The sequence below is a fragment of the Magnolia sinica genome, chromosome 17, assembly GCF_029962835.1.
Source record: "Magnolia sinica isolate HGM2019 chromosome 17, MsV1, whole genome shotgun sequence".
Classification (NCBI taxonomy): domain Eukaryota; kingdom Viridiplantae; phylum Streptophyta; class Magnoliopsida; order Magnoliales; family Magnoliaceae; genus Magnolia; species Magnolia sinica.
In genome coordinates this window covers 39,240,982-39,266,091 of record NC_080589.1, presented here as the reverse complement: position 1 = coordinate 39,266,091, position 25,110 = coordinate 39,240,982, and the positions used below count along the sequence as shown (strand labels likewise).

General features: G+C 40.8%; 1 protein-coding gene across 5 annotated transcripts in view; it reads right to left on the bottom strand.

The window, feature by feature from the left end:
* The window catches only part of LOC131230409 (uncharacterized), a 48,418-nt gene that overhangs the window by 7,083 nt on the left and 16,225 nt on the right, over nt 1-25,110 (bottom strand). For 2 of the 5 annotated variants that reach the window (XM_058226319.1, XM_058226318.1), the window contains 4 exons: nt 24,320-24,399; nt 24,144-24,199; nt 23,892-24,004; nt 14,224-14,285 (listed from right to left, as the gene is read on the bottom strand). In XM_058226319.1, coding sequence (XP_058082302.1) covers nt 14,224-14,285; nt 23,892-24,004; nt 24,144-24,199; nt 24,320-24,399 — 311 coding nt within the window. Of the gene's footprint in view, nt 1-7,956; nt 8,203-13,431; nt 13,526-14,223; nt 14,286-23,891; nt 24,005-24,143; nt 24,200-24,319; nt 24,400-25,110 lie in introns of those variants that run through there. The other 3 variants (XR_009164020.1, XM_058226321.1, XM_058226320.1) reach the window with 3 other exon arrangements.

The following is a 25,110-nucleotide window of genomic DNA, read 5'->3' as shown; positions in this document are numbered from 1 at the left end:
CACGTACATACACCTACACTCCCTCTCGAGCTAAGGCATGGATATCAATCATTCTCAACTTGCCAAGAACAAGTCGTCTAGCTTCCACTGTAAGAGCATTTATAAAGATATTCGCCAACTGCTCGAAACACGGAATAAATGGAGTGGAAACAACACCTACGGCAACCTTCTCACGAATAAAGTGAAAATCATCTTCAATATGTTTTGTGTGATCATGAAAAACAGGATTAAAGGCAATGTGAATAGTAACTTGATTGTTACACATCGGCACAAGAGTCTTCACACAAAATCCCAACTCAGAATCAAAGCTTTTCAACCATATAAGTTCACATATCATATTCACCATAGCACGATACTCTACCTCAACACTGGATCGCGCTAAAACTGTTTACTTCTTAGTCTTCTAGGTAACTAAATTACCATAAAAAAATGCATAGTAGCCTGACATAGAGCGATGATCATCCGAAAAACCTACCCAATCAACATCAAAATACCCCTCAATATCAAGATTATAATAACGACCAAAGAGGATACCACATCCCAATGACAATTTGATATAGCGCACGATGAGACAAACAACTTCAAGATGACTAGAATAGGGAGCATGCATGAACGGACTAACCAAACTCACTACATGAACCAAATCTTGTCGAGTAATCATCAATATATCAATCTTCCAACCAATCGCTGATACAAACGAGGATCATCAAGAAGTTCTCCATCATCTGCCCTGAGCTTTTTATTAACTTCTAATGAAGAATCAATAGGTTTAACACCAAGATTCCTAGATGAAGTCAACAAATCAAGAGCATATTTCTGTTGATCCAGAATTATGCCCTTCTTAGACTGAGAGACTTCAATTCCAAGAAAGTATTTCAACAGTTCTAAATCTTTAATATCAAATACCTTGCTCAAAAATAATTTTAACTCTGATATGCCATTAACATCATCACATGTAACAAGAATGTCATCCACGTATACGCTCACAATAATAGTCCTCTTCACATGTCATTTGATAAACACAAAATGATCAGAATGGAAGAGAGAAACCAATATAAATCAAGACCCCATTAAAGTTTCCAAACCAAGCACAAGGAGCCTACTTTAACCCATATATCACCTTCTTCAGATGATATACCTTGCTCTCCTCCCCCTTTTGAACAAACCCAAGAGGAAGAAGCATATGGATCTCCTCAATCAAATCGCCATTCAAAAAGGCATTTTTAACATTCAACTGATGCAATGACCAATTTATATTCGCAACAAGAGAAATAATCACCCATACAAAGTTCATCTTAACAACAAGAGCAAAGGTTTCAAAATAATCCTCACCAAAGGTTTGTGTAAAACCTTTAACCACAAGGCAGGATTTATGGCGAAGTAGACTTCCATTGGGATTGTACCTAAGAACATACACCAAACAACAACCTACAGGATTCTTCCCAACTGGTAACGCAATATCTTTACCTATGATGGGGCTCATAGGTACAAGCACTTTTTTTTATGCACACACTGATGCAGGACATGAAATTCAGATATGATGTGCAAGATTTCAGATTTAAGATCACATAGTTCATAAACAATTACACAAATTCCACATCCCACACAAAAGTCCAAATATTCAATTAAGGGGAATCTATATGGGTCCAGGCCTACACGTAATAGGGCTGGATCAATAAAAATTATGAACCAAACAATACTCAAAAGGGAAATAGAAATCATCCACACATGCATGACAATCAATCCCTAATCCAAGGAATTCACCAATTTCAAATCAAGGAACACTAGGGTGAGAAAATAGATAAAAATTGGGGATTTAGGGTAATCTAGGGTTAGGGTTTATAAAATGAGGGATGAAAAGAGGAAAACAAGAGAAAAACTTGACCCTGAAATAACTCCTGCATGCAGACAATGCCCCAAGGCTGACGCACATGCGCAGATGGGTTGGCCACACGTGCGATGAAGGCCTGCTTTCTCAAATCGGCTTCTTGGCCCTGGTCAGCCAAGATGGGACTGCAAAACCTCCAAATTTCACCTCCATACGAGCTGTGGTCTGGGCGTGGTGCTCCATCAAAGTTTCAGCCCTCCTGCAAGGCCAGATTCTGAAAACTGGATGTGGACGGATGAACAGCTGCAAAATAAACGGATTGGGCGCAAAGATGGTTATGGGAAGGATGAAATAAGATGGAGGGGCGGATGGGGATAAACGTGGCTTCGCACCACGATAGCTAACCCTTCGAAAAGGGAGGGCTTCGCACCCACTTCAATTTTTCCACAACTCAGAAACTCAAAGAGCAGAAAAACCACGCAGGACTTTTTATTTAACTTCAATGAATCAAAAGAACTACAAGGGGTGCCTATTTATAGGGAAAATCCTATACCCCTAAACTCGCGCCATATGCGCAACCTCTTACTTGGCGATGAAGTAAACTAAAATAAAAACCAAACAAAGAAATCCAAAGCATTCATGATATTCTAAATAATAACAATAAGCAAAACCTAAAATATGAAATCAATCCGACTAGTGGGCCATGATCATGAGATCCCATGATGGGCTTTTCTTGACTATCGAGCCCACTCTTTTGAATCGAAACTTCGTCTTCTAGCTAGAAGGCCTTCCCTGGACGTCGTCATCGAGCCAGATCGATGGTAACTCCTGAACCGCTCCAAAATGTTAGGATCAAGTCTCTAAAACTCTTCCTCAGTGAGCCACATGCTGTCTCAAGCTAGGTGTGACTTCCCTTTAACCAGGTACTTTTAAAAACCGCCATCCGACGTGGAAACTATCTCATGGTCCAGGATATTCTCTATTTCCTATCTGAGTGTGTGAAGGCTAGGTATGGGAGGTAGAGGTCAGGAAGAAAGGTCAGGGAGAGGCCATGGATCAATGGGCAAATCTGGGGAATCAGGATGGGTGGGCGAAGGGCCGAACAACGTATCAGTGGGTCCCTGAAAAGCAACTAGATCCTCCACATTGAATGTGGAACTAATTCCCATGGAAGGTGGAAGATCTACCTCATACGCATTGAGACCGTTTCGTTTTATAATTTTGAAGGATCTAGCACTACGTGCGTGTAACTTGCGAACAGCCCCCGGAGGATAACACTCGGGCCTAATGCGAACTATCACAGAGTCCCCAATATTGAATTCTTTGAAACGTCTATGTTGGTCTGCAAAAAATTTGTAATGTTCATTACTAGTAGTGATCTTTCGCCTGATTTCTTGATCCAATGAATATACGTGATGTACAAGAGACTCTGCAGACTCTGATGGCCTATGGGATAATGACATAGGGACAAGGTCAATAGGCTTCCTAGGTTTGTAACCAGTAACGACTTCAAAAGGACTTAGACCTGTGGACCTATTGACAGAATTATTGAATGCAAACTCGGCTATCGTGATTACGGTGTCCCATGTCCTGGTATGCTCTCCCACTAAACATCGAAGTAAACTCCCTAGGCTCTTATTAACCACCTCAGTCTGGCCATCGGTTTGAGGGTGGTAGGCAGAAGAAAATGGGAGCCTAGTATTCATCATGTGCCATAGTGTCTTCCAAAAGTAACTCATGAATCGCACGTCACGGTCAGACACTATGGTTTTTAGTAACCCATGCAGTTTGACGACCTCACTAAAGAACAGCTTGGCAACATGAGATGCGTAGGAGGTATTAAAACAACGAATAAAGTGGGCCATTTTAGAGAAACAGTCCACGACAACAAATATGGAATCATACTTCCGAATAATCTTAGGAAGTCCATACTAATGTCCTGTCAAGGGATGAATGGGATTGGCAAAGGTGTATATAATCCTGTATTCTGTTTCCTTTGCTTTATCAGTTGACAAGTACCGCATTGCCTTATAATTTTGGCCACGTCTCGCTTGAGGCTTGGCCAATAAAATCTATCCTCCACTAGGGCAATGGTCTTGTCTCGACCGAAATGACCCGCGACCCCTCCTGAATATAACTCCCAGACAAGAAAATCGCGGAGGGAGGTGTGTGGTATACACAAGCGGTCACTCCTAAACAAATATCCGTCCAAAATCAAATACTCACTATTAGCTCCTGAAGGACTCTTTAATAACGACGCATATATAACTCCGAAATCTGAACACTCAGAATACTCTTCTTTGATGCGCTCAAGGCCCGTAACTTCAGCGCTCATGGAGTTGAGTAATGCGACTCGACGACTCAACGTGTCGGCAGGCTTATTCTCTACACTGGCCTTGTGCTTAAGCACAAAAGTGTACTCTTGAAGGAATTGAACCCACTTGGCATGCCTGTGGCTTAATTTCTTCTAAGAGTTCAAGTATCTCAAGGCCTCGTGATCTGAGAACAAGACGAATTCTTGCAGTAATAGGTAATGACGCCAATGGCGTAATGATTGCACTACCGCATAGAATTCCTTGTCATAGGTGGAATATCTTTGTTTCACCTTATTTAGTTTCTCACCAAAAAAGGCGATAAGGTGCCCTTCCTGACTAAGTACTCCTATGCCAACACCTAACGCGTCACATGCGACTTTAAAAGCTTTTGAAAAATCTGAAAGTCGCGTGACTGGAGCTTTGGTCATCTTCACCTTTATCTCCTTAAAGGCCTTTGAAGCTGCCTTTGTCCATTGGAACTCTTATTTTTTTATGCAATCCGTGAAGGGAGCCATAATGGAACTGAAGCCTCGAACGAACCACCTATAGAAGGTGGCTAAGCCATGAAAGTTGCGCACCTCATGAATATTGCGGGGTTCAGGCCAATTAACGATGGCCTTGACCTTCTCGGGATCCATCGATACGCCCTCAGCTGACACAATAAAACCTAAGAAGATCACACTACTAGACAAGAACGCACACTTCTTTAGGTTGGCGTACAACTTCTCAGCCCTAAGGATCCCATAAACCTGTCTCAAATGGTTGAGGTGTTGCTCATTGGTCATGCTATAAATCAAGATATCATCAAAGTATACAACCAGGAACTTCTCCATGAAGGGCCTCAACACGTGGGTCATCACACGCATGAAAGTGCTTGGGGAGTTAGTTAACCCAAAAGGCATAACTAGCCACTTATACAGCTCATCCTTCATTTTGACGGCCTTCTTCCACTCATCACTAGGGCGTATACAGATTTGGTGATACCCACTTTTGAAGTCAATTTTTGAGAAGATAGTAGCATTGGCCATCATATCTAGCATGTCATTAAGACGCGGTATGGGAAACCAATACTTGACTGTGATTTTGTTGATGGCCCTACTATCAACACACATCCTCCATGTGTCATCCTTCTTAGGTGTAAGAAGGGCGGGCATGGCACATGGACTCATGCTCTCTCAAATGAAACCCTTCTCTAGGAGTTCATCAATCTGCCTCTTCAACTCAGCGTGCCCTTTTGGGTTCATTCTGTAATGCGGGAGGTTTGGTAGAGTCGCCCCAGGGATTAAATCAATAGCATGTTGTATATCCCTCATAGGGGGAAGCTCATTCGACAGATCATCAGGAAAGACATCACGAAACTCATGTACTACCTAAATGGCCTCAGTGGGTAACTCTACGCTAGTCTTTGGTACACTCTCCCTAGCCACAAGGGCATATATCGTCGAGTCCGCATCTATTTCTCGCTCAAAGTTTTTGGCATTGAAAATATGGAGCGGTTTAGACTTGGACTTTGACTCCACTTCTTTTGGGCCGCTCACACCACTCTGTGTGGTGAAATCCTTTTCAGTCGTATTCTTAGGTGGCAGAGGATTTAGCTTGACCTTCTTGCCCTCAAACCAGAATGTACACACATTTGAACAACCAAATATGGTGACATCCCTGTCACAGAGCCACGACCTACCCAGAATGATATGGCCCACATCCATAGGAACAACATCACACCAAATTGTGTCTGTATATGATCCAAACTGAATAGGGATAAGACAGCGGTGCAAAACTAGAATGGATGTTGCATTAACCCAGGAGACTCTATAGGGTTGAGGATGGGCTTCCAGCTTCAAGCCCAAACGACTCACAGTGCTAGTCGATGTCATATTGGCACAACTACCACTATCCACAATCATCTTATAGCTCTTTTCCCCATATTTTGCATAAGTGTAGAAGATCGTATTACGGCGCCAGTCATCAGTGTTCTTGGCTTGAGCCAAAGCGCAACGCACAATTGCGAGGGTCGCAGACTCTTGCGTTCCCTCTTCCTCATCACTAAGGGTCTCGACTGGCTCATATTCCTCCTCACCATCACTCTCTGGGGGCACTACTTCTACTTGCCCATCAATAAGGAGTACTTTGATGCCCTCTCTCATGCCGCACTGGTGAGTAAAATGACCAAACCCTTGACACCTAAAACACCTAGTGGCCCCGCTTCCACACGAACTAGACCCTGCAATCTCTTTACCCTTATCATCCTTCGGCCTAGGCTGAACATTTGTGGTGGGTTTGTTTTGGAATCACATGTTAGGTTTAGCCCCAGAGGGGTTAGTCTTAGCACCGAATTCGCGAAAGTCAAACCACCTTTCCATAGATGTTTTAAGGTATTTCTCGACATCTAACACTATTTGGTACAACTGTTCAATAATGTCTATGTCTTTGGCGAGCAATTCTCTCCTAATGTCAAGACAGAGGCCCATTTTAAAACGAGCAAGGGTGAGTACTGGGTCCTCATCAACCTCACAGCGGGTCGAGTACTCTTCAAACTTCTCGATATAGTCCGTAACACTCATGGAACCCTGCCGAAGAGACTACCACTCCTCAATCAATCGTAAGCGATAAGAGAAAGGGAGGTACTTTTCTTTAAGTGTTTCTTTCATTTCTCCCCAATGGGCTATTGGGAGTTCCCTCGCTCTTTCTTTCTTTCGCTCAACCGTCGCCCAAAACTTCTTTGCTTGGCCCACAAGCTTCATCTTGGCGAATCGGACTCGTCGGGCATCCAACATGTCATACCACTCAAAATAATGGTCTATATCCACCAACCAATCTAGAAAGGCTTTAAGGTCCAAGTGGCCATCAAATGTAGGGGCATCTACCCTAACTCCCTTGAGGAGATGTGCATCTGGGTCATATTGATCATGATGTCCCTCACAGGGTGGGTGTATAGGTGCGCGCCCATGACAAGCTCCTTGGCCGCCTCCATTCCTTGGCCTAACCTCCTGACCAACTGCCTGAGATTGGGCATCTTCCCCAGTGGTGGGGTTTGCCCCGAAGGAGGCCTCTATTTGGTTAAGGTGTTTATCTTTGTGTTGTTCCAAGTGCTTATTCAAGGACTTAACCTACTGGGTTAACTTGGCCATTGCTTCTTACAGTTGCTCTATGTCTAGTGTAGGGTGCAGACCGAAACCACGACCCGTACGTGTGGGTATACACCGACTTGCTCAACCTAAGGACCTACTACAGCGACCATATGCATCTAAAAGAACTAAACGACCCTATGAGACTCTATATGAAGGAGACTACACAGCGTTACTAAAATTCAGCAATATATATCAGGGACTACGGTCTTCTAGCAGCTATATGTAATCAACTGGATGCATGAAGGACTCAAACAAACTAAACCCTAAATATGTGATATATTCCCCTATAAGAACCCTAAGCTTTGATACCAAATTTGATACATGACATGAAATTCAGATATGATATGCAAGATTTCATATTTAAGATCACATAATTCATAAACAATTACAGAAATTCCACATCCCACACAAAAGTCCAAATATTCAATTAAGGGGAATCTATGTGGGTCCAGGCCTACACACAATAGGACTGGATCAATAAAAATTATGAACAAACAATACTTAAGGGGAAATAGAAATCATCCACACATGCATGACAATCAATCCTTAATCCAAGGAATTCACCAATTTCAAATCAAGGAAACCTAGGGTAAGAAAAGAGATAGAAATTGGGGATTTAGGGTAATCTAGGGTCAGAGTTTATAAAATTAGGGATGAAAAGAGGAAAACAAGAGAAAAACCTGACCCAGAAATAGCTCCCACGTGCAGACGGTGCCCCGGGGCTGACACACGTGCACAGATGGGCTGGCCGCACTTGCGATGAAGGCCCGCCTTCCCAAATCGGCTTCTTGGCCCTGGTCGGCCAGGTTGGGGCTGCAAAACCTCCAAATCTCACGTCGATCCGGGCTATGGTCTGGGCGTGGTGCTCCGTCGAAGTTTCAGCCATCTTGCAAGGCCAGATTCTGAAAACTGGCTTTAGAGGAATGAACAGCTGTAAAACAAACGGATTGGACGTGAAGATGGTTGTGAGAAGGATGAAATAAGATGGAGGGGCGGATGGGGATAAACGTGGCTTCGCACCACGGTAGTTAACCCTTCGAAAAGGGAGGGCTTCGCACCCACTATAATCTCAGCCCTTCAAAAAGGGAAAGCTTCACACCCACTTTAATTTTTCCACAACTAAGAAACTCAGAGAACAAAAAAACCACGCAGGAATTTTTATTCAAGTTCAATGAATCAAAAGAACTACAAGGGGTGTCTATTTATAGGGAAAATCCTATACCCCTAAACTCGTGCCATGTGCACAACCTCTTACTTGGCGATGAAGTAAACTAAAATAAAAACCAAACAAAGAAATGTTCTGAATAATAACAATAAGCAAAACCTAAAATATGAAATCAATCCGACTAGTGGGCCACGATCATGAGATCCCATGATGGGCTTTTCTTGATTATCGGGCCCACTCTTTTGAATCAAAACTTCGTCTTCTAGCTAGGAGGCCCTCCCTGGACGTCGTCATCGAACCAGATCGACGGTGGGGCCCTCCTTCGTACGTGCGTGCATAGGGGGTGTGTGTGCGTGCACGTGTGGACGACGTGCGGGCGTGTATATGCATGATGTCCTCATCACACAGCCACACACACCACAATGGGTACTCGAACTCATGACCTTAGTGTTGAAACTCTTGTGAGTCTACCACTAAGCAATGAGCAAGGACCTACAGGTACATGCACCTGTGCCTTGTGTGTTATGAGCTTTAGTCTTAGTCTTTTTTTTATCTTTTTTATCTATATTTTTATGCTTATTTGTCCATTGTCCTTCTTTAGTTTTTTCCTCCTAATAAAGGGATATATGTAATTGTACTCTTCTCCTATTATTATAAATAAGGTGGGACAGCCTAGTATGACACCCAACCTGATGAGCTTCTCTCTCAAATTCTCTCCTCTAACCTAGTATGACAGCCTAAGTGCTCTTAGGATTCTTTATTCTTCTTTCCTTCCTTCCATTCCTAATCTTTGGTGGTTCCCTTCCTAATCTTCTTTTCTTTCTTCCTTTTTTTTTCTTCTTCTTCTAATCTTTCTCAATAAGTGGTTCCCTTCCTTCCCTTCCTCTTTTCTTCTTTTCCCTTCACCCTTCTTTCTTCTTCTTTATTCTTTTTCCTTTTCCTTGTTGACTCGTTGTGATTCATGAGAAGGGGGTGGCTTCCACTAGATTTTTTTTCCAAGGTTTTGGATCATGTGTTGCTAGATTTGAAGCCTCTTTGATATACAACTGAAGCCCTTGCTGATTTTTTTATTGTCCAGTTGAAGACGTTGCTCAAACTTCTTATTTTATTCCTTTTTTAATGAATTTTTATTTTATTTTATTTTATTTTATTTTTTGTTGGATGGTTGGAGGTATTGCTAGGCATTTAGGTTTGGTAGCCTTTTTATGTCGTTTTTTCTCCAGATTTTTAATATCCAGTTTGCAGCCGTAAGAATTTACTAGCTATTGCCATTTAGGCTTCTTTTCTAATTTATTTGTCTAGCCATAATGCCCTTCCTCTCATCCTTGATTCTCTTACTAATTTTTAAGATTATATATGGCCTTTTCAACAACTTCTAAGCATTGTTCAAAGTATCCCCAATATTATCTTTATCTCCAACTCGGCGATACCAATAATACTAGTAGTGATACCGATAATACTGGTACTATCAGAAATTCCAAGTATCGGCGATATATCACTAAGTATCACCAATGTATTAGTATCGCCAATGTTTTTTATAGTGTAAATTCCAAGTGCCGCCTGTAGTGGCAATGTATTGATATCACTAATGTATCCCCAATATTTTCATCTATGTAAATTCTAGGCGTTGGTTGTATCGTCATTGTATCAACAATATTTTGATAATATCATCAGTGTATCAATATCGCCAAAAATATTTTTATTAAAAGAACTTACATTTTAAATTTTTTTTATGGGCACATGGTTGTATGCAGTGTTCAATTTGTCAATGATAACATCAATATTATCGCAATATTATCATTATCGTAAAATGGGCGATATCAGGACCACAATCTTCTGTTTCCTTTCCAGTTGTCAACGATTTCTTGGCGAAATATCACATGTTGTCGATATTTTAAATTATTGATGGATGTTTGGATGGAAGGTTGGATGGATGGTTGGATGGATAGAAGGGAAGGATGGGATGGTCGGACTAATTTCTTATGACAACACATGCTTTTAGGCCCCCTTAAATGGAGACTTATTATGTGTGCATTCTTTTTGCAAATTTTTTATTCCTAAATGTACAAATATTTTAGCATCTCCTAAAGTTTCACTAAAAAATTCCATTGTTTTCCCCATGTTTCCCCACATTTTGATTATCAACGATATTATTGGCAATATCGATATTGTTTCCGCAACCCCAGACAACGAAACTTGTAGCAAAATCGATACTTCAAACATTGCTTCTAAGGTAGTTAATCTTGTTAACTCTACGATGGAACGATTGATTGTTCATTATGAAAATCCTAGTTTACAAATTACCTCACAAACTTAAGTCAAACAATTACTTTCAATGATTGAAGGTCGTAAAGATGTTTATTGAGGAAAACAAAAGTTGGGGCATATAGATGGAAGTATCACGGAGCCTCAATTGTCTGCTCCTTTATATGGAGACAAGAAATCAAATAACTTGCTTATCATGTCCTAATTTCTGAATTCGATGGAACCAATACCTACCGAAGGTCTTTTTCTGTTATCTACTACTCGTGAGATCTGGCTAACTGCCCATGGACTGTATGCAAATCAGAATAATATGGCTGAGATTTATAATATTTATTAGGAGATTAGAAATATAAGACAGGAAGTGCAATTAGTGTCTGACAATTATGTCAAGATGTGTGGTCTATGGAAGGAATTATCCTTTTTGGATGATCTTCCACTATGTGTCACACAGATGCAGAGGATAATAAAATGAGCATTGAGAAGAAAAGAATTTTGAGTTATTGGCAAGCCTTAATATAGAGTTCAAACCAGTTCATGCCTAGATTCTTGGTTCACACTCTTTACCATCAATTAATAGCGTCTATACATTATTGTTGTGTGATGAGAAGTGTCGCATTCATGGCGTGCCGTAAAGGCCATTACGAGGCCATAAAGGTAACAGTGGGAACTGTTACACATTATGGGATCATAACAATCGTAAGAACCATTATGGAAAAAAAATTACTTGCAACCATTGTTAACAGCTCGTTACGCCCCCTGTAAAGGTCATAACAACCTCGTAATGGCTTGTTACAGGGCAAATACAAGTTTTTTGGATTTGTTTTTCAATGTTACGAGGCAGATATGGCTTTTTGAGGGAATTTTACTTTCAATTAAATTAAAAAAATAAAATAAAATAAAATAAAAAAAGAAGAAGAAGAAGAAGAAGACCATAACAGCCATTACGAGGGCCATAACAACTGTTTTAACCCGTATCATATAGGTAGTGGTGGTGGCCGTTATGGCCACAGTTACCATCATGGAATACCTTGGTCCCATTGCTATGGGATCAACTATGGTTGAAAAATCTGATCTAGTGATAGCTTTTCAAAACTTTAACAATGTTACTGCTGGTATTGGTAGAGGTTCAGGAAGAGGAGGACGTGATGGCGACCGTGGTCATGGCCATAGTATCGGCCATGATTGCGGCATAGATCGATTGTGTACCCATTGTAGTAGACTTATTGGGTCCTTCATGGTAGACCTCCAAACCAAGCTAGGAACTTTGCCACTTCAAATGACAGAGATTCTCAGACTACTGTTGGGGACACAGTTCCCTACTTAGCTTCACCTACAGTTTCATTGGCTGGTGATGTTGTTCATCTCTTAAAATCCAAGTATGATGCTTTTTTAAAAGATGTCACTCAAAGTAAGACCTCATCCACTTCCGTAGCTCAAACAGGTAATACATCCACGACTCTTCATATTACCTCTGTGTCAAGCCCTTAGGTCATTGATTTAGGGGATACCAATAATATAATAGGTGAATCTGGCTCTTTTTCATCATTTACTCTCAATTCTAGTTTAGGACATGTGAAACTAATAGATGGTGCTATAACTCCTATTGAAGGTAAGAGTATTGTCTTTGTTTCCCCATGTTTTTCCTTGTAACATGTCTTGTTGGTGCCTACCAATACATCTAATATGTTATCAGTTAGTATGGTAACCAAGGACTTAGATTATAGTGTGACCTTTATTCTAATCATCATGTTCTCCAAAATCTGAAGACAGAGAAGTTGCTTAGTGGTGAACATGAGAATGATGGTTTATACCTTTTTCATTTGAATGCTTCAAGTGAGTGTTTTAGTGTCTAGAAGGAAGAACTTTATCACTACATTGTAAGTTCGGTCATCCTTCTAGTCTAGTATTGCAGTCTTTATTACCAGCGTCAGTCGAGTCTAGTGATGTTAAAAATTTAAAGTGTGAAGCTTGTCTTTTAAGCAAACACCATAAGTTTGTCTATCCGCTTGTGAAGAAACATTCTAGTAGATTTTTATTTTTATTTTTGTTCATTCAGATATTTGGGATCCAGTTCTTGTTGTTTATAATGGATTTAAATACTTGATTTCGTTTATTAATGATGCATCTCGTATGACATGGATTTATTTAATGAAATCTAGGGATGAGGTTCGCTCTATTTTCAAAGTGTTTCATAGTTGGATTAAAAATCAATTTGTGAGCATTGGCGCTTTTCATATAGATAACGAAAAGAATACATTTTCCATACATATCTTAGTCTTCAGGAGCATGGTATTAACTATCAAATCACATGTACATATACCCCACAACAAAATGGCGTGGCTAAAAAGAAGAATAGACATCTTTTAGAAGTCACCCGGGCTCTTCTTATTAGAATGTCCATTTCTAAATATTTTTAGTCAAATGTTGTTTTTACAGCTTACTTTCTGATTAATGGTCTTCCCACTGAAGTTCTTGCTGGAAAATCTCCCATTCGTTATTTTTCATACTTTTATCCAATCTTTGACAATATATACGGGTTTTCTATATGATAGATGGCTTGAACTGACCTAATAAAATATAAAGAATTTAGGGAGAGAAAAAATAATTCTTAATCAACAATCTGAAAAGAAACAATCGAAGGGCCGTAAAATTTGTAACAACAAGGCATTTATTCAAAATTCAGAAAACACTTTACAATTTTTGAAAATAAAATAAAATAAGCTCTCTCACCTTTCTTTCTTCCTTCTTTATTCTTCCATATCATTGTTTGGTTGTGAAATATCCCAAGGGAAATGGGACAAACAAAGCCCTAAAACCTCAAGACCTTATTTTGAAGTAAAATGAGAAGTTAAAAGTTAAAAATCTTTCTCTGAAATTTTTTGTTCTTCTGTTTCCTTTCTTTAATTATTGAATTACCCACAGATATTTTTGGAAAAGTTCTTTTTTCTTCTCTTTCAAATTTGGAGAACATCCAAGAATTTTCCAAAAAATTGGAGAACTTTGTTATCATTATAACAAGTACCTTTCTCATTGCTGAGAGTACTTGGAAAATTAGTCAAGTCTTGATCAACAAAAGAATGAAAGATTGAATAGGTTGACTCGTGATATGTTACCAACAAATATTTGAGCTAGAATTGTTCAGTCTCTGGCTTGTTCAATCAATTAGGTTGTGTTTTGGAAGTGCCGCTGAATCAACATTCATTTGGATAGGTCAATGGTGTCACTTTGTTTTGAGTGCAGCCCTGCATCTGAAGCAGCACCGGAAATGAAACCCAATTAAGCAGGCTTTCAGCTTCCTGCTATTTCGCCCCAAAATAACAATTCCTCTCATTTCAACTGATGTTTGAATGACCGAATATCAATTTGCAAAACTTCATTCTGCACAATATTGACTCCCAGGGTACTTCCACACATACCCTTAAATAGTTTAATTGAACTAATTGTTCCATCAAGGCAGTTCCAACTTCAAAAGAACATAACGAGCATCAAAACTATGACTAAATCACTCAAAGATGAAAATACCTTCTCAAGAAAGACTCGACGACACCAAGTATGTGATGCACAATGATGTCAACATCTTCCTCCTATGAATGAAAGAAAGCTCTAGCATAGTTAGCTATTTCTCATCATCAGCTTGATCTAATGACAAGTATCTACATCCTTACAACTTGAAAACTCAAGGCAGTCACTGGCCAACAATGTTCAATATATCGACTGTATCAGCTGATATTATTGGCTAATATTTTCGGCATCGCAGGTCAGTGACACAAAACCATCTGGAATATTGTCGATAAATGCCAATATTTGCTATATTTCGCCGATATAACATCGATTTTTGGGTGATATTTGTGATATTTGCGATATTTCAACTAAAACCAAAGTAAATCATCAGCAATTAGAAAATTTTGAAAAAGGAGCATTTTTGCAGAATTTGTTTTGGGGATTCAAATCCAATTGAGTTGTTTCGCATCAAAACACAAATTTAGTGGTGAAGCGGTCAAAGAGGGCTTTCAGAGCAAATTTTTTTGTCCAATAACACATTGTTTTGACCCTAAAAAATGGAAAACTATTATGCATTTTTTTATGTAATTCTTTTGAGTTTCAAGTGTGATGAGGATATCATGTGCACACGCATGCCCCCCACCCTACGCATGTATTCAAGGAGGAGGAAGGCCCCAATATATATCGGGATTAATGACGACATCTATGGAAGACCTCCTAGTTAGGGAGGTGTGCTATGGAGCATTGGAGTCGACCCGATCATCATGTGGATTCCACCATTGGATCTCATGATCATAGCCCACTACCCTAGATGAACTGGGATTTTGAGTTTTAGTTATTATCATTATTAAAAACATTATGAACGGTTTTGATTGTGTTGATTAGTTGCTATTTTTGTTACTTCGTCTCTAAGTATTAGTGTACGCACATGGCGCGGCTTTTGGGGTTTAGGGTTTTCTTATAAATAGGCAACCCCATGTAGGTTTTTTTTTTTTTTTTTCATTGAAGTTTATGGATAAAATTCTGAGTTTTTTTTCTTCTCTAGTTCTCTGAGTTGAGGGATCTAATTAGGTGCGAAACCCTCCCTTCTTCAAAGGGCTAACTACCGTGGTGCGAAGCCACAACCATCCCAAATCGTCCCCACCTCCTACACTCTACAGCCATCCCATTTTCAAATCCACCCCTTCTTGTACTCAAGTTTGCCTCTATAGCAGATTTTCAGATTTCGGCCATCCAGAGGGGCTGAAACTTCGACGAAGCACCACGCACAAACCAGATAGCGGATTGACGGGATATTTGGTGTGTGAGTGAGCCACCCCTGGCCGACCACACCCTAGGTGGCCGTTTCTAGTTTCATGGGCCCCCCACATGTGCGGACAGGGACCCACGCACGTGCGTCTAGGCTAGACTGTTGTCCACACATGTGGATTGTCTCAGGTTCTTCTCTCTTCTCTACTTCTCTCCTCTCTCACCTTAAATCCCTAACCCTAACCCTAGATAATCCCTAATTCCAAGTTTTTTTTTCCACTTTTGCAAACCCTAGACTTTCCCCGAATTGAAACATGGTGAATCTCTTGAATTGGGGAACAATCTTTTGCAAGCATGGATGAATCTTACACTCCTTTGGGCATTGTTTGGTTTATAATTTTATTTGACCCAGCCCTAAATGTGTGTAGGCTTGGACCCCAGTAGATTCCCCTGGTTGAATGTTTGATCGTATGTGGGACGTGGAATTTTGTGATTGTTTAAAATTGGTATGATCTAAAGCTTGAAATCTTGCATGTCATATTTAATTTCATGTCATGCATCAAATTCGGTATCAGAGCTTAGGGATTGATAGGGGAATGCTTTACATGTTTAGGGTTTAGTCTATTCATGTCTATTTTGCATCAAGTCTCATCATATAGGGTTGTTTAGGACCCATCGTTCACAACATGAACTACTGAATTTTCTGTTATCAGAAATCCCCAATTTTCATGGCTGAATTTTCTGTTAACAAACTATTTGGGCAGTTATGTTGCTAGAATTTTAGTAGCGTTGTGTAGTTTCCCTCATATAGAGTCTTATAGGATCATTTCGTTTCATTTAGACGCATATAGTTGTATTAGAGGATCTTTGAGTTGAGTGAGTAGTTGTATGCCCACACGTACTGTTCATGGTTTTGGCTTGCACCTTACACTAAACATGGAGTAATTGCAAGAGTCAATGAACAATATAACCTGGCAGTTTGAGTCTTTGGGTAGGCACTTGGAACAACGTCTTGACCAACGCTTTAAACAGCTTAATGTGCGCGTTGCCCAACTGGAGACCTCCACCCGGGCAAACCCCAACATTGGGGAAATGCCTAATCTCAGGAAAGTGGTCAGGAGGATAGACATAGGAATGGAGGTGGCCAAGGAATTGGTCATGGGCGCGCACCCATGCACCCACCCAGCAAGGGGCATCATGATCACTGACCCAGATGCATGACTCCTTTAGAGAGTTAGAGTAGAGGCCCTTACGTTTGATGGCCACTTAGACCTTAAAGCTTTTTAGATTGGTTGGCGGATATGGACCATTATTTTGAGTGGTACGACATGTCGGATATTCGTCGAGTCCGATTCGCCAAGATGAAGCTTGTGGGCCAAGCAAAGAGGTTTTGGGCTACTGTGGAGCGAAAGAAAGAAATGTCTAGGGAGCCCCCAATAGTCCATCAGGGAGAAATGAAAGAAACTCTTAAGGAAAAGTACCTCCCTTTCTCCTATCACTTAAGGTTGGTTGAAGAATGGCAGTCTCTTCGACAAGGTTCCATGAGTGTGGCTGAATATATTGAAAAGTTCGAAGAGTACTTAACTCGGTGTGAAGTTGATAAGGATCTCATACTCACTCTTGCTCGATTTATGACGGGCCTCCGTTCTGACATTAGGAACATTAGGAGAGAGTTGCTCGCCAAGAACATATACACTCTTGAACAGATGTATCAAGTAGTGTTGAAGATCGAGCAATGCCTCAAAGCATCTGTGGGAAGGCGGTTTGAGTTACGTGATCCCAGCGCTAAGGCCAACCTTTCTGGGGCTAAGCCTAGCACTAGATATCAATAAGGCTTCCAGTAGTTCTCAGTTTAGGCCCAATGATGATAAGGGTAAAGGAGTTGTCGGGTCTGGCTCGCACAAAAGTAAGGCGACTAGGTGTTTTAGATGTCAGGGGTTTGGTCACTTTGCCTACCAGTGTGGCATGAAAGAGGGCACCAAGGTGTTCCTTATTGATGGACAAGTAGAAATAGTGCCCCCGGAGAGTGACGGTAATGAGGGAGAATATGAGCCAGCAGAAACCACTAGTGATGAGGAAGAGGAAGCACAAGAGTTTGTAACCCTTGCAGTTGTGCGTTGCGCCTTTGTACAAGCCAAAAATACCAACAATTGGCGCCACAACACGATCTTCTATACTTACGCAAAATGTGATGATAAGAGCTACAAGATGATCGTGGATAGTGGTAGTTGTGCCGACGTGGCATCAACTAGCACTGTGAACCGTTTGGGCTTGAAGCTTGAAGCCCATCCTCAACCCTATAGAGTGTCTTGGGTTGATGAAACTTCCATTCCAGTCCCGCACCGGTGTCTTGTTCCTATTCAGTTTGGATAATATAAAGACACTTTGGTGTGATGTTGATCCCATGGATGTTGGCCATATCATTCTGGGTAGGCCCTGGCTCTATGACAGGGATGTCATCATATTTGGTCGTTTGAATGTGTGTATTCTGGTTTTAGGTCAAGAAAGTCAAGTTAAATCCACTTCCACCCAAGAACACGACTGGAAAGGAGTCCACCACAAAGAGTGGTGTAGCGGCTCAAAAGAATTGAAGGAATCGAAGTCCAAGCCTAAGCCTCTCTATATTTTAAATGCCAAAGACTTTGAGTGAGAGACTGAGTCGAACTCGATAGTATACGCCCTTGTGACTAGAGAGAGTGCACCAGAGGCTAGTGTAGAGTTGTTCACTGAGGTCATTCCAGTAATGGATGAGTTTCGTGACGTCTTTCCTGAGAATTTACCAAATGAGCTCCCCCCTATGAGAGATATACAGCACGCTATTGATTTAGTCCCTGGGACGACTCTACCAAACCTCCCTCATTACAGAATGAACCCAAAGGAGCATGCAAAGTTGAAGAGACAGATTGATGAACTCCTAGAAAAGGGTTTCATTCGAAAGAGCATGATCTCGTGTGTCGTGCCTGCCCTTCTTACACCTAAGAAGGATGGCATATGGAGGATGCGTGTTGATAGTAGGGTCATCAACGAAATCACAGTCAAGTACCGGTTTCTCATACCGCGCCTTGATGACATGTTGGATATGATGGCCAACGCTACTATCTTCTCGAAAATTGACTTCAAAAGTGGTTATCACCAAATTCATGTACGCCCTGGTGATGAGTGGAAGACGGCCTTCAAGACGAAGGATGGGTTATACGAGTGGCTAGTCATGCCTTTTAGGCTAACTAATGCCCTAAGTACCTTCTAAGGGTGCACACGGTTCGGTTCGGTCCGGTTCCAGGGTGAAACCGCAACCGAACTGTTCCTAACGATTCTAGGATTTTCGGAACTGGAACCGGACTGTTAGCACCCTAAAACCAGACCGTGAAAACCGGTTCAGTTCCGGATCAGTTCCACAGTTCTGGGCTTTTTATGATTCAGCCCAATTGCATGTTCTATTTTATAATTTAGCTCATGTCCATTCGCGTATGAATGGTTTAGATATTGTATATGGTGTGAAAAAATACATTTATGAAAACAATCAAAATGTGCATTGTAAACCATAAATCATGAGTCAAATATACAACTAAAATATATTGTAAACTCACGGTTCCAGATTCGGTTCCAAGTTCAGTTCCACGGATCAGATCTATAGTTCGGATCCACGGTTTGGTTCGATTCTACATACCCCCAAACTGGAACCGAACCGAACTAAACGGTTCTTTAATTTTTGGAACCGGAACCAGAACCGATACACTCTAGAACCATACCAAACCAAACCATTTGGTCGATTCCAGTCCGGTTCTGCTGGTTCGATGTGCACCCCTAGTACCTTCATGCGTGTGATGACCCAAGTGTTGAGGCCCTTCATAGGAAAGTTCCTGGTCATTTACTTTGATGATATCCTGATTTATAGCATGACAAAGGAGCAACACCTCAACCATTTGAGGCAAGTTTGTGGGATCCTTAGAGCCGAGAAATTGTACGCCAACCTAAAGAAGTGTACGTTTATGTCTAGTAGTGTTATCTTCTTAGGTTTTGTTGTGTAAGCTGAGAGTATGTCAGCGGATCCCGAGAAGGTCAAAATCATTGTCAATTGGCCTGAACCCCGCAATATTCACGAGGTGCGCAGCTTTCATGGCTTGGCCACCTTCTCTAGGCGGTTCACTCGAGGCTTCAGTTCCATTATGGCTCCCATCACGGATTGCGTAAAAAAAGGAGAGTTTCAATGGACGAAGGCAACCTCAAAGGCCTTCAAGAAGATAAAGGTCAGGATGACTGAAGCTCCAGTACGCGACTTCCGGATTTTTCAAAAGTTTTTAAAGTTGCATGCGATGCATCAGGAGTCGACATAGGAGTACTTAATCAAAAACGACACCCTGTCACTTTTTTTAGTGAGAAACTGGATGAGGTGAAACAAAAATACTCCACCTATGACAAAGAATTCTATGTGGTAGTGCAATCATTGCATCACTGGAGTCATTATCTATTGTCGCAAGAATTCGTCTTGTTCTTAGAACACAAGGCCTTGAGATATTTGAACTCTCAGAAGAAATTAAACCCTAGGCACGCCAAGTGGGTCCAGTTCAAGAGTATACTTTTGTGCTTAAGCATAAGGCCGGTGTAGATAATAAACTTGCCGACGCATTGAGTCGTCGAGTCGAGTTACTCAATTCCATGAATATCGAAGTCACGAGCCTCGAACGTGTCAAAGAGGATTATTCTGAGTGCCCAGATTTTGGAATTGTGTACGCATCGTTGTTAGGAAGTCCGTCAGGAGCTAGCAGTGAGTACTTGATTTTGGATGGATATTTGTTTAGGAGTGACCGCTTGTGCATACCCTGCACCTCCCTTCGCGATTTTCTTGTCTAGGAATTATATTCAGGAGGGGTCGCGGGTCATTTTGGTCGAGACAAAACCATTGCCCTAGTGGAGGATAGGTTCTATTGGCCAAGCCTCAAGCGAGACGTGGCCAAAATTATAGGGTAGCGTCGTACTTGTCGACTGACAAAGCGAAAAAAGCAGAATACGTGACTATACACACCTTTGTCAGTTCCATTCGCTCATTGGCAAGACATCAGTATGGACTTCGTGCTTGGGCTCCCCAAGATTATTCAGAAACACGATTCCATATTTGTTGTCATGGACCGTTTTTCTAAAACGGCCCACTTCATTCCTTGTTCGAAGACCTCCAACGCATCTCATGTTGCCAAGTTGTTCTTTAGTGAGGTCATCAAACTTCATGGGTTACCCAAAACCATAGTGTCTGACCGTGTTGTGCGATTCATGAGTTATTTTTGGAAGACGATACGGCATATGATAAATACTAGGCTCCAATTTTCTTTTGCCTACAACCCTCATACCAATGGTCAGACTGAGGTGGTCAATAGAAGCCTAGGAAATTTGCTCAGGTGTTTAGTGGGGGAACACACCAGGACATGGGATACCGCACTACCTATCACCAAGTTAGCATTAGTTCTGTCAATAGATCCACAGGTTTAAGTCCTTTTGAAGTCGTTACTAGTTATAAACCTAGGAAGCCTACTGATCTTGTCCCTATGTCCCTATCACATAGGCTATCAGAGTCTACAAAGTCTTTTGCACATCATATTCATTCATTGCATCAAGAAATTAAGCGAAAGATCAATACTAGTAATGAACATTACAAAATTTCTACAAGCTAACATAAACAATTCAAGGAATTCAATGTAGGGAACTCTGTGATGGTCCGCATCAGGCCAGAGTGGTACCCTCAGGGAGCCGTTCGTAAATTACACGCACGTAGTGCTGGACCATTCAAAATTATAAAACGAAACGGTCTCAATGCGTATGTGGTAGATCTTCCACCTTCCATGGGAATTAGTTCCACATCCAATGTGGAGGATCTAGTTGCATTTCAGGAGACCACCGATATATTGTCCAACCTTTCACCGAATCATCCTGATTCTCCAGACCTTTCCCTTGATCCATGGCCTCTTCCCGACCCATCTTCCTAGCCTCTACCTCCCATACCTACCCTTCCCACACCCAGAGAAGAGATAGAGGATATTTTGGACCATCAGATAGTATCGACGTTATACGGCGGGTTTCAAAAGTTTCTGCTCAAGTGGAAGTCACGCCCAGCTTTGGATAGTACGTGACTCACTAAGGAGGAGCTTCAGAGACTTGATCTTAACATCTTGGAGTGGTTCAGGAGTTTTATTTCACCAGTGGAGAATCCTTCGCAGCCGGAGAGAGTTGATGAGGACATCATGCGCACACGCACGCCCCCCACCCTACGCACGTACTCAAGGAGGAGGAAGGCCCCACTATCGATTTGGATCAACGACGACATTTATGGAGGACCTCCTGGTTAGGGGGCTGTGCTATGAAGTATTGGAGTGGACCCGATCATCATGTGGATTCCACCATTAGATCTCATGATTGTGGCCCACTACCCTAGCTGATCTAGGATTTTGAGTTTTGGTTATTATCGTTATTAGAAATATCATGAACGGTTTTTATTACGTTGATTAGTTGCTATTTTTGTTACTTCGTCTCTAAATATTAGTGTGCACACATGGCGTGACTTTTGGGGTTTAGGGTTTTCTTATAAATAGGCAACCCCATGTAGGTTTTTTTTTTTCATTGAAGTTTATGAATAAAATTCTGCGTTTTTTTCTTCTTCTCTAGTTCTCTGAGTTGAATAATCTAATTGGGTGTGAAACCCTCCCTTTTTTGAAGGGCTAACTGCTGTAGTGCGAAGCCGCAACCATCCCAAATCGTCCCCACCTCCTACACTCCACATCTATCATCTCCCACAGCCATCCCATCTTCAAATCTACCCCTTTTTGTACCCAAGGTCGCCTCTACAATAGATTTTCAGATTCTAGCCCTCCAGGGGGGCTAAAACCTCGACGAAGCACCACGCACAAACCGAACAACGGATTGACAAGAGATTTGGTGTGTGAGTGGGCCACCCCTGGCCGACCACATCCTAGGTGGCCGTTTCCAGTTTCATGGGCCCCACACACGTGCGGACAGGGACCCACGCACGTGCGTCCGAGCTAGACTGTTGTCCACACGTGTGGATTGTCTCAGGTTCTTCTCTCTTCTCTACTTCTCTCCTCTCTCGCCTTAAATCCCTACCGCTAACTCAAGATAATCCCTAATTCTAAGTTTTTTTCCATTTTTGCAAACCCTAGACTTTCCCCGAATTGAAACAGGTGAATCTCTTGAATTGGGGAACAATCCTTTGCAAGTGTGGATGAATCTTACACTCCTTTGGGCATTGTTTGGTTTATAATTTTATTTGATCTAGCCCTAAACGTGTGTAGGCTTGGACCCCCGTAGATTCCCCTTGTCGAATGTTTGATCGTATGTGGGACATGGAATTTTGTGATTGTTTAAAATTGGTATGATCTAAAGCTTGAAATTTTGCATATCTTATTTAATTTCATGTCCTACATCAAAGTGTTTAATCATGTGTCATTTAAGCTCACTTGGAGTTTCACTATAAAATTCCACCATTTTCCTAAAGTCTCCCCAATGTTTCCCTCGGACTGCATTACGTTACATGATACATGCAATTTTTCCCAATGTTTCCCATGATATTTCCATATCCCAAGGTGATATTTTAGATATTTGCAATATTTTGACTAAAACCAAAGTAAATCAGCAACAATTAAAAATAATTTTTAAAAATATATATATATATTCCCAAATTGTTTTGGCCATTCAACTCCAATTGAGCTGTTTTGCATCAAAACACAAATTTTGTGGAGAAGTGGCTGAAGAGGTTTTTCGGAGCATGGTTTTGTCCAACAGCACATTATTTCGACCCCTAAACAATGGAAAACTATTATGCCTAGTTTTTTATTTTTATTTATTTTTTTTTTTTTTCAGTAACATTTTTGAGCTCTAAGTATGCATTATGTGTCCTTTAAGATCTCCTGAAGTTTCACTGAAAACAATCCGCCATTTTCTAGAAATCTCCCCAATGTTTCCCTCACCCCGCAATACATAACATGATAGATGCAATATTTCCCGATGTTTTCCACAATATTTTCATGTCCCAAGCGCGACACCAATTATTGATTCTTTGAACAATGTTTGCCCCAACATACTAAATTGTGGCCACTCATCCATTTTACATGCAGCATATATGTACACCCATCCTGAATGTCAAAAAATCATAGCCCCATCAGTGATACGACAATCCTAGCCATCTTATTAATGGCCAATGTACAGTTTAATTGAAAATGGTCGGTTGATCAAGCTCCATCAGTGAAATCGGATGGTTAAGATCATCAAATCATTGGGATTTTCTAGGTATGCCCCATCCATAGAAAGGCCAACAATTTTGACTTCTGGACATGTAGATCAGCCTACATCTATGTCACATACATCAAGGATGATCTACCACTACTATGTCGCAAATGTATGATTGAGTCTATCCCAAAAGGAGTAGTTTGATCAAAGACCTGAACAAGAGCTTGAATTTCCCTTCTCAGCCAACTTTGAAGCCACTGGTTTGGCTGAAGATACTTATGGCACTTCCAATACCTTAGAACATTGAATTTGTCATCTATGACAACTGCCACAATGAAGTTTTCAAAAATAAAAGTGAACTACGGAAGCAAATATGTAAACAAACATAATGACACTATAAATTGGTAAATAGACTACAAAAATAAACAATACATCAAGAAATAAAGTAAATATCTGAATAGTACCCGGTTCACCGTAATAGCATTGTAATCTATATCTATGAGCTTCCGAAAAAGAAAAGCTGCAAAATCATTCATGAAATCAGTCGAGCAGCATATGTAAGGAAAAAGATGGATGATAAATCCTGTAATCTTGGACCCCAAAAATGACAAAAGGGAGGAAAAAATTACAGACCACATACCCCCTTTCAAGATCCTGGTTGATATAATGTTGTTGGAAAGAATCCCCATCACAACCATGTATTATTGAAAAGTTCTCTACCTGCACTTTACACGAGAGTATGGAATTTCTCATTCCTTAGAGATGTTTCAAGCATGTAAAATAACAATTTTTGAAAATGTACATATATTCACGAATCACGACCATAGCACTATTCACCAACAAGATAATGTTTTTTTTTTTTTTTTTGAAAGATACCAACAAGATAATGTTTATAGGAAATATATTGAAATCACAATGCAGGAACAAAGTTTTAGAAGAAGATTAAGCATTTTGATGTGACTATTGGATATCGTTTCAACAATCGAGAGGAAATGACCAAGGAATTACCTTCCCCATTATCCAAGTGACAAACCTTGCCCTCAGCAATGTCTTGGCACAGAATTTATCAGAAAAACTTTCAAATTTTGGGTTCTCACTTCTCGCTCAAGAAACATTCAGGAAAAATCGCGTGATTTTTTTTCTTGGAAAGGTAAAAATCCCGTGAAAATAAATATATAAGTAAATAAATAGGAGAAATGCTCTAGTGCTTAGAGCACTATAAGTTATGGTGCTCCTAGTTGCATCAGTTCATTTGGATGGTCCAATGGGTCAATCTGAACTATCCATAAAGTTTGGAACACATTTCATGGGGTACCATGCACAAATCACAATGATTGGATGATCCAGTCCATTTTTGGTTTGGCCTTATTTTCTAAAGTCATCCTCTTCCCAGGCCACGGATGAGATGGTTACAATTGCCTAACAAAGGTG